Source organism: Mus musculus, chromosome X (assembly GCF_000001635.26).
Source record: "Mus musculus strain C57BL/6J chromosome X, GRCm38.p6 C57BL/6J".
Lineage (NCBI taxonomy): Eukaryota > Metazoa > Chordata > Mammalia > Rodentia > Muridae > Mus > Mus musculus.
In genome coordinates, this window is record NC_000086.7 from 95467322 (window position 1) to 95477989 (window position 10668).

At 39.6% G+C, this 10668-nt stretch overlaps 1 protein-coding gene and 1 pseudogene across 3 annotated transcripts in view; both read right to left on the minus strand.

Annotated features, from left to right (window-relative positions):
• On the minus strand, positions 343-614 carry Gm18664 (predicted gene, 18664; annotated as a pseudogene).
• Asb12 (ankyrin repeat and SOCS box-containing 12) overlaps positions 2206-10668 on the minus strand; it is an 88478-nt gene continuing 80015 nt past the window's right edge. The window contains exons 1-3 of one of the 3 annotated variants that reach the window (NM_080858.3): positions 10666-10668; positions 3542-4390; positions 2878-3145 (exon numbers count right to left, since the gene is read on the minus strand). The exon at positions 10666-10668 is cut by the window's right edge and continues 140 nt beyond it. In NM_080858.3, the coding sequence (NP_543134.1) occupies positions 3015-3145; positions 3542-4337 (927 nt within the window). In that variant the 5' untranslated portion in view covers positions 4338-4390; positions 10666-10668 and the 3' untranslated portion in view covers positions 2878-3014. Of the gene's footprint in view, positions 3146-3541; positions 4391-10665 lie in introns of all 3 variants that reach the window. The other 2 variants (XM_011247674.3, NM_001313743.1) reach the window with 2 other exon arrangements.

The following is a 10668-nucleotide window of genomic DNA, read 5'->3' on the forward strand; positions in this document are numbered from 1 at the left end:
AGCCCTCTTTACTTTAAATTTTTAAATTCTGGACTAACATGGTCGTTCGGCTGAAGATAGTCATGCCATGACCTCGCCTATCCTTAAACAGGATGTCAAATGGAAAGATGTCCTAACTGGAAAATGGTATGGCCCAGATCCCATTATTTCGAGATCCAGGGGAGCTGTTTGTGTTTTTCCACAAGGTCAAGAACACCTGATTTGGGTACCAGAGAGGCTGATGTGAAAATTGCTCCCCCCGACAGAGATCTAGATTGTAATAGTTCCAGAAGGACATGTTTTTTAGCAGAGTGTTGGCAGGGTATACTGCTGTGGTTGTGAAACTTCCCACCTTTGTGCCTATAGTAGATTTTGAAATGTTTGCCACCTATGCCCATTGGTGCTACTCACTGAGTGGTCCAATTTGAACCTCTTTTCCTCAAATCTTTGCTTCTGTTTGAGAATGAGTTCATTCACCAAGAAATTAGGATAGAGATGGTCAATATTGTCCACAACATAATTACACTTGGGACATCTATTATTGTCCTCCAAACTCTGATGAATACGCTTGTAGCAAAAGCTGTGGCCACATTTTGTCATGTATGCCTCCTCAGTCATATAAAAGCAGATGGGACTCTCTCTTATTTAATAGACTTAGTTCAAGAACAGGTTGAAAAATTGTATAAAGTTGTACAAGCTAATTTCTCTCAGTCTCTTGAACAGAGTCACCTCTTATCTGAATAGTAAATTGGTCGGCTAAAGCGGAGCAGTTGTTCAGAAAGCTGCTCCTCCAGATTGCCAGACTCAACAGCACTCGACTGGACCCCATCACCTTGGGGGACTTCACCTCCTGGATCACCAATGCCTTCTCATTTTTTAAGGAATGGGCGGGAATGTTGGCCTGGAGGGCAGTGGTCCTCCTGGGTTGTGTCTTTTGTATCTGGCTATTGTGTCGACTCAAACGAGAGCACGCTCAGTATAAGACAGTGGTGTATCAAGTTTTGATGGCGATTAAAGATGGCACATCTCCCAATGTTTGGCTGGCCTCTTTAAAAAATTAAGAGTTCACCCTAGGTCATCTGGCAGTTGTAGTCACACAGATCCACAGTATCCAGTGACAGGCAAATTTCCTTATGCACAGACCAACCAAAGACACGGGGCCTGGAGGCGATAGGGTAACCCTAGGATGGGTAAGGCTGTGACATGAAAGGATCGACCTAAGACAGGAGCCGCGGCAGATGGACAGACTTGCCCAGACCTAGTCCGGCATCATATTATTAAACAAAAAAGCGGGAGATGTAGGCAGCCAGCGCCTAAAAAATGGCACCGGTCTCCGGTACACCGTCACCATAAACAACACCACGGCGCAGGTGCTAGCCCGAATCTGGCACCAACCCCTCCCAAGCGGGTGCATGCAAATTAAGGTACTGGCAGACTGACCAATCCCAGGAGGACACAAAGCTTTTCCCTGTGCTGGGGTGTATATAAGGAGTTCTCCCTGGGTTCTCGGGGTTCCAGTAGCATTGAGGCGTTCCTGCAATAAAGCTGTTGAGAAGAATCCGACCGTGTTGTGTTTTCCTTGCTGGATGAGGTGGGCACAACAGTCACTGAACCAGATCCCACTCTTAAGACTATCATGCACTGCTTTAATAATGAATAAAGAAAGTCTCCTTATTGAACTGGCTATCAAGGAGCTAGTAGGCAGGCTATAAGCTGCATGATAGATAATGGTTTGTTTGTTTGTTTGTTTGTTTTGTTTTTTCCCAAAGAGGGAAACATTAAGAGCTCCCCTAAAGTATAATATAATCAAGACTTAACCTTGTGAAAGTGGGCAGAAGCAGCTGAGGGAATGGAGGTACTAGATTCTTCTCACTGAAGGTCAGTGACAAGAAACAAAATGCCAAAGGGAAATTGTATTTAGTAATATTCTCAACTTACTTGTCATACGTCATAGGGAAGATACTCTCGGAGAGTTTTTAGAATTTGAGATGATCTAATCCAACCTTTGACCTACTGTCTACAAGGGACTAGTGAGGTATGGGGAGAGGAAAGGACAGGGGCACTAAACTTTTCTTTTTTTATTGGACATTTTATTTATTTACATTTCAAATGTTATCCCCTTTCCCGGTTTCCCCTCTGGAAATCCTCTATCCCATCCTGCCTCCCCCTGCTTCTATGAGGGTGTTTCCCCCAACCTCCCTACCCTGGCATTCTCCTACATTGGGGCATCAAGCTTTCAACTTTTCACATGCAATGGAAATAAAAAAAAGAACACGTAGAAGCAGCCTGGAGAGCTGGTTTACCCCAAACATATTCAATTTTTTTTTCAGTGTCTCAGTCACCTCATGTACTAAACAGGGCTATTTCAGCCCCTCCTCATTGTCCAAAATTTGATATGTACCAATATTAGTCTCGATTTCAAAGGCTTTTGAAATACCCATTGTCCATATGTTTTCATGGGTCAACCAGAAAATATGTCTCACATGCCTAAAAGAGGCTATTCTGCTGTGTCCTATTCAAATGGGTGGACTTTTCTAGACCCTAAACCAGATGGAGATACTGACATGAACTTCTAATTCCCAAAAGCTCCAGCTTTGAGGATAGTCATCATGGGCTATAGTAGATCCTAGAAAAACCAATTTCAGAAGCCCACTTGGATTCTTTCACATTCTTAGATTTTTCAAAACCTTTAAACCAGGGCAGCAAACTCTTACTGAAAGCCTTGTTGAGAAGGTACCACAATAGGCCTGTTTTCTCTCTTCATTTTTGAGCAGTCAAGATCCATGTGCTTGTCAGGGCCAGATGTATGCTCTTCCTTTCCTATGGCTAATCAAACCCTTTCCCCAGTGGTCCTCTCCCACTCCCACATATAAACAGAAGACACCACCACCAGGAATTACTGTGCTGAGGATTTTGTTGTGGAAAATAATACGCCAGAAATGTTATGAGGTGTATTATTCACTCAAGTAACCTGGGTTACCAGGTTTATTTTTGGAGGTATCATGCATTAGGTTCCTGAGAAAGTTGAAAACTTATCATTGATGTTTGAGGTAGCTAATCAACACAGGGGGGATATCCAGCTGGTCGGTGGCTTGTGACTGGTTCGCCCGGCAGAGGGATCTGCGGATAACTAAACGGGTCTGGGACAGGAGTGACCGTGGAGTGGCTGCAACAATGAGAAACAGATTATGAGCATCAATTCTCAGTGTAATTCCAAGTGTACATCTATTCTGCCATGGCTATTATAGTAATGCCCTCTCCCTTCTAAGAACTGTCTCAACCATCTTCCAAATGCATGATAACATATACTGAGGCCTATCAGGGCATCAAAAGGGTCCGTCATTAGCAGATCTAAGACCAGAGAATGTATAAATGCTTTCTACATACCTCATCTTAGTAACCCTTTCACTCTTGTGTAATCTTTAACCTTTTCTTCACAGGGACCCCAAGAGAATGATGGAGCTATTTCTAGGTCAACCCATAGGGAAGGTCTTGGATGATGATTTGGAACCCTGAGACCTACAATAAAGAAGCCTATGAGGTATTCCTGATCACCTCTCACCTCGGGCTTGTAGCAGCAATTTGATGCCTTTATCATCTTGTGAAGTTGGGTCCACAGGGAGAGATGGAAGGTAGATGTTAGCTCCAAAATCTATTAAAAGCTGGATGTACTCTGGCTCACAATTATGATGAAGGCAGATTTCAAGGAGTGTGCGAGGCTGTGGAACACGACTTAAAAGGCCCTGGTCAGTGCAGTTGTAATCAGGATCTGCCCCATAGAGCAAAAGCAGGCGGAAACAATCAAGGTGCCCATAGACTGCAGCCAGATAGAGGGGGCCAGAACATGAAGCTATATTTGACGCCCAGACTGGTAGTTTAGCTTTGACATTAGCCTCGGCACCATGCCCTAGGAGCTCCTGTAAGATGGCAAAAGCCCCATCACGTGAGGCAGTGAGAACAGGAGAGCAATTGTTGTAGATGCTACCACTAGGACAGGCACCAGCTTCTAAAAGCATTCTCACGCACTCCAGATGACCGTGGCTCACAGCAGTGAAAAGTGGTGTTTGTGCTTTGACATCCAAGCTATCAACATCAGCACCATGTTCCAGGAGGACCTTCACACAATTTAAGTGACCATAAGAAGCTGCCAAACGCAAGGGTGTTCCAGGTATACCCCAGCCACTCCTGCTGTTGATGAACCGTTTATAACGTTCCTGGTGTAGAAGGTGGTCCAGGGTACAGGAGTCATTGTCATATACAGCTTGATTGAGAGCCTGTTTTTCCCCGGTGCCAGTGTCCTCCTCCTCCTTTTCAGGTTGCAGAAGAGAGAAGATCTTGGCGATATCCATGAGGTTCATTCTGGTTTATTCGAATAGCACTATCTCATTGCAAGGAGGAGGAAATTCCAGATCTGAGGGCAACAAAAAAGAGGGGGAAAGACTAAGCATCCTTATCAATGCCAGACTCTATGTTTACTCTTTGACATTCACCATTAGGGTACTCATCCATGGGTGTCTGTTTCCCAGTTTCAATTTTATTTTAAGACACAAGATGACTGTCAAAAAAGTCAGGTCATTTTATAGCTTGGAGACTTAGCATAAACTGTTCTGCCTGCCCTTGAAACTCCTGGGAAGATTTCCTTGAGTACCTGGAGATTTCAAATGATCATAATTAGATTTCAACTACAAACAGACACATTCATACTTATCTTTGTGCCATTAATAAATCAAGTGTATGGCAAGGATCCTATATCCATCTGGTATTTCCACTATTGCTAATAAGGCATACCTCACAGATGGAGACTTGGAGATATATATCTTCCTGAGTTTCAAATGTGACATTAATGCCTAGGCCTGGCAGTTAGGAGGTTAATGGAACAAGAATTTTTGGCATCAAACTGTCATCCATGAGCTTTCTAATAACAATCTCGTGGGTAAGCTCACAACACCACCTCTTGACATTTTTGATTAATTTAAACTTCCGCACATCCCCTCATCCCCGACTAAAGAAATATCTCTTGAGCTTTTTGTAACCTTGTTTCAAACTAAGACCCCATGGGGTTCTAGAACAGAGGTACCTAACAAATTGATGCTAAGGGTATTGGCTGATTAAATGAAGAGGTGGCATCACAAAGAATAGAATTAAAATGAAGGCAAATTGATGGCAGGAAAAACAGGTCTCCAGAGTAAATTCTCTCTGATAATGACTAGCTTCCCTACCCCCAGTACTATTTTAAACCAAGAATTCCTTTCGATTACTAATACCTCCTTAGAGCCTTCTGATTCTCCATCTTTTGACTCAAGCCTTATTCCATTCTCTGTAAAATAGTCTAGAGCTGTGACTCAAACCTCAACTCCTCTTCTCTCCGTAATCTTTACACCTCAATGATGAACTCAGCTTAAACCCTAACCATTCCAGTCCCTCTAAGTCTTTTCGCTAAGTAAAGTTTGTTCACCATAATTGTAATGTTATCTGGGTGAGATGGCAGGATTTGCAAAGCTCAGATCTCCCTACTTTCCCAGATATTTTAGCTTAGGACTCAGGGACTCACACTTCCATTAATTCACTGCCTACCCCTCTTTGTTACATACCTCTTTAAAGAATATTATGAGTTAGATGGGTGAGGTCACCCTCAACTTTAGCCCTGTTCTCACTTGCCGGCATATGATCTGAATATGTATTCTTAGGGTCCAACATAAATAGAATTATGGGAATCAATCGGACCAAAGTTTTTAACTCAGCTCTCCAAGATCCTAACAAGGCACCTCGAGCAAGTCACTTCTCTTCTCTTTTGTGACTTAGTTTCTTCAGCTACAAGACAGAAATCGTAACCCATGCTTCCCGGGGCAGCTAAGATAAAGATAACTACTTCTACATAAAAGTTTCAAAGATAAAGTGTATAAAATTTTAAACCTCTTTACACTAGGTCCACTCCTTCAACTAACTTAGCAAGTAAAACCCTTTTCTAAATCACTTTTCTTTACCAAACATATCCAAACAGAAATCTATCATTCACATACCAAACTCCTATATACTTCTTTACTCTGTGCAGTGTGGCTGCATCCACCTTCAATCATAAAAAGCACTTAAAAAGATAATCTTTGTAAGTAAATCTATGAGGATTTTTGAAAATCTTTTTTTGTCTTCATTTTGTTTATTTCTTTTCCTTCCATTCACTTACCTTTTCCTTTCCTTTCCTTTCCTTTCCTTTCCTTTCCTTTCCTTTCCTTTCCTTTCCTTTCCTTTCCTTTCCTTTTTCCTTTCCTTTCCTTTCCTTTCCTTTCCTTTCCTTTCCTTTCCTTTTCCTTTCCTTTTCCTTTTCCTTTTCCTTTTCCTTTTCCTTTTCTTTTCTTTTCTTTTCTTTCCTTTCCTTTCCTTTCCTTTCCTTTCCTTTCCTTTCCTTTCCTTTCCTTTCCTTTCCTTCCTTCGTTCCTTCCTTCCTTCCTTCCCTTCCTTCCTGATATATTGGGATTGAACCCAGGGTTTCGTGCATGCTAGACAAGCACTTTACCACCCTCTGCTCACTTTGCAGACTTTTCTAAAGTATCTGTCTTTACTGAATGTTCTATCATCTAAAACCACATCAGCATCTTAAGGAGCTGATATTACTCCTTACAGTTCTTCACTGGAATATTTATGCTCCCCTGTTTTCTCCTCCATCCTCTTCATTTCGGTCTCATAGCTTTAGCCCTCATATTTATTCTAATCTAGTCTATTACACCACCACTTCTCCTCCAGGTCTCTTTTCAGCTCCAGGTATGTATCCATTGAGTTTCTACAGCTACTTATCACTGGGACCATTACTACCATGAGACTTAATTCATTTATCAGTTCCTCATCATGTATCAAACTAAATCCCCATGATATATCTTAGTCCCCTATCTCTTACTATTCCCATTCAATTTGATTAAGTCAAATTTTGCGCCCTAGAGACTCTTCCAGACCATCTATCTTTCTTAGAGTTTCATACCCATTCTACTACTCTGTCTAGGTCTCCACTGTCTTGCCTCAACTGTTATAGTTATCTCCTAACTAGATTCCTAAAATGGTAACATAAAAATACAAATATGATTAGGTGTGGTGGTACATGCCTTTAATCCCAGCATTTGGCAGAGGTAGAAGCAGAAGTAGAGGAAGAGGCAGAGGGGTAGAGGCAGAGAGGCAAAGAGGCAGAGAGATAGAGAGGTAGAGAGGCAGAGAGGCAAATGGGTCTCTCTGAGTTTTAGGCCAGTCTGGTCTATGAAGCTAGTTCCAGGACAGCCAGGACTGTTACATAGAGAAACTGTAAGAGATGGAAGGGAGCAAACAAGCATAAAACAAACATGATCTATTCTAAACCAGTTAATAAGTTCTCCTTTCTTTGCTTTATTTTCTTCTTTTCAGTACTGAGGATTGATCATGCAGCTTTGTACATGCTATTGCTCAGTGATAGAGCATGGTACTGTGTGGTATCTGCATGGTAATGCTACAAAACCAGACACATAAACCAACAGAAGTAAATCCACATCACTACAGCCACCCGTTTCTTAACAAAGGTGCAAAAAAAAAAAAAAACAAAAAAAACAAAACAAAAAACAAAAAAAAAAACCCCAAAAACCAACCAAACAAACAAACAAACAAAAAAAGAACCCTAAATCACAGAAAATACAACCTGTTCAACATTTAGTGATGGGAAATTTAGATATCTACACGTAACAGAATGAAGCTCAATTTCTATCTCTCAGCCTATATAAAAATCAATTCAAAGTGTATCAAAGACATTAATGTAAGACTTGAAACTCTCAAATTGCTAAAAGAAAAATAAGGATAACACTTCAAGAAATTGGCATTGACAATGATTTTCCGAAAAGGACTTCAATAGGACAGAAAATACAAAACTTGACACATATAATTATATAAAATTAAAAGGTTCTTCTCAGTAAAAGAAACTAATTATTAATAGAGTGATGACACGTTTTCAGAATGGCAGAACATATTTGCTTAGCTATGCATCTAACAGAGTATAAAAAAAGAACAAAAAGAAACTCAAAATAGGACTACTATGTGACTCAGTAAAATTCCTCATGGGTACATATGTTAAGGACCCTAAATCAACATGCCAGAATTAGATACACTTTTATGTTGGTAATAGTGCAATTAACAGTAGCCACATTGTGGAATCAACATAGGCATCCAACAATAGATGAATGATAAAGAAACTGTAGTTTATATAAAAATGTAGCTTTATTAACCCATAAAGAAGAACAAGATTATGTCACCTGAAAGAAGATGGATACAACTGGACATCATATTTTGCAAAATAAATCAGACTCAGAGAAATATATTTTCTCTCACTTGTGGATCCTAAAGGTTTTATATAGATGCATAAAACCATTTAAGTATATATTTCAAAGTAGAAATACACTTTCTGGGAGAAGGAAATGAAATAGAGAAAGAGGGTTGTAAGGGGTGGGAGAAAGAGGATAGTCCTGTGAATATGGTCAAAGGATACAACACATTCAGATGAAAACATCCTTTTGAAACCAAACACTGTGGGTGATGAGTATGTGCTAACAAGGAAAATTTATATATGATTTAAATTATACTAATTATTGATTATTTCCTTTTTTAAGGCAAAGTCACTCTGCATAACACTGGCTGACTTGGAATGTGCTATGTAGACAGGCTGGTGTAGAACTTGCAGAAATCTATCTCCCTCTGGCTCCCCATTGATGGAACTTACATCATTAAGCCTGATCTTGACTATTGATTTTGTTGAGTATTTTGTGGTTAAATTTCCTTATCTATAGGCACAAATGATAGTCCATGCTTCATGGGGCTTTTAGGATAAATAATTATTCCTATACTATTTTTCTTCTATTTCCTCACAATGGGTTTTCAACTACTTTACAGAAGAAAATAGAAAAAAAAAACTGTAGTATATATGTCGTGTTTTTCTATGATTTATTGCTACCTACTTAATATTTTCAAAACTCAGAGCTAAGGTGAATCTTATAGATAAATTAGTTTCTTCACCTTAGAGATAGGAAATTTGAAGATTAGCAGGTAGCAGGCACTTCTCTAATATTACGTCATTGTTATTGTGAATCATCATATTATAATGAACCCAGAACACATCTATAACCTTGTACTTTTCAAATATATTTCACATCATTGCATAAATAATACCCTCGTTTTGAAAATGATAGAAACTAGAGCTTAGAAGTTAAAATATTTGTGAAGTGCCTTCCATCAACCAGATGTATCCTACCAGTGCTTGAAATAAAATCTAGATTTTCCTAGTTTCCATTCACCCCTTTTTTGGATTACAAGATGAAACATACATACCCTCCTCGCCTTTGCTTCATGTTTAGCTACACTACAGCGTTTGGCCTTTAAATGCCATAATGAATTTCAAGAACTTTTGTAAGTTTCAGTCATATATTCTTTTTCCTGACAGTCCACAGGGATTCCCTTCTTATTTCATTTTGGGGACTCGGAGCAAAAATGCTGAAGTTCTCACCGAGACCACACAATGAGTCCATAGTACAGTCTATATTATAATGAGCCTCCAAATAGAAATGAAGCCATGCATGGCTCAATTAGATATGGACAAGAAAATCCAGCTAGTCTATTGTGTAGCTTCACATTGCTCTAGATTATTAATCAAAGTTAGTATATGCGTTTTATAAACAAAGAGCTTCTTTTGAATCCCTTTAGTGAAGGTATTTGAAAGATTTTTTTCTTTGTGACACTGATAGTGGTAAAGTCAAAGACTGTGTGCGGGTCCTTTTCATTGTGGTTTTGGTACACAAAGTAAGATATATACAATTAAAGAAGCAACTATCTTGAAATGTTGCTATTGATGCACTTTACAAATTGTATGAAATAGTAAACAAGATCTATTAATAATTTGTAAGTGGTGGTTGATGGTCAATTTAATTCAGGACCTCTGCCACATCGTAATATGATATATTTGCAATTTATTCTGGTAAGACCAAGTCACACAAACGCATAACACTACCACTACTTGCCACCTATATTCATCTTAGAAAAAGATGGCAAACTTCAGTCAGAGGTTAGGAGTTAGGGAACAAAACTTACCTTCTTTGCTTATTTTATCTAAGGCCCTCTTAGAATCTGTGAACTCAGAGTAAGAACTCTTATAGGGGAGTTTGGTTTTTGTGGGCGCTAGGACATTCCTTCAGACATTACTAAACTGTTTTAAAGCTTCACCTTCTTTATCCCAACTTGAGAAACTCTGTCCTTATGCCTTTAAGCCCACTCTGCTGCAGATAAACACATTCTAAATAGATAAGTGTGGTCACATACAGTGACCCATGCCTGTAAGCAAGTACTAGGAAGCCTGAGGCAGGATTTCCAGTTTGAAGAAGTTCAAAGCCAGGCTATGCAGTAGAGTGAGACCCTGTATTAAAAATCACCACCACAACCACCAAAATCAAACAAACAATATTTAAAAATAAAAATAAAATATAAAGTTGAAACCAAAACAATACAAAACAAAGTAACAGAATATTACAAACATACTTTGGGACAGATAAGGCAGGAAGCTTACATGAAATCGTTTCTCCCTTCTAAAGGTTCTTCCCTTTCTACCTTCTAAGCACTCCTAGATGCTTGGTCCAACAAGAAGAGCAGGACTTTAATGTCCTAGACAGAGCTGAAAGTTAGGTTTGAGGTACTCACAGG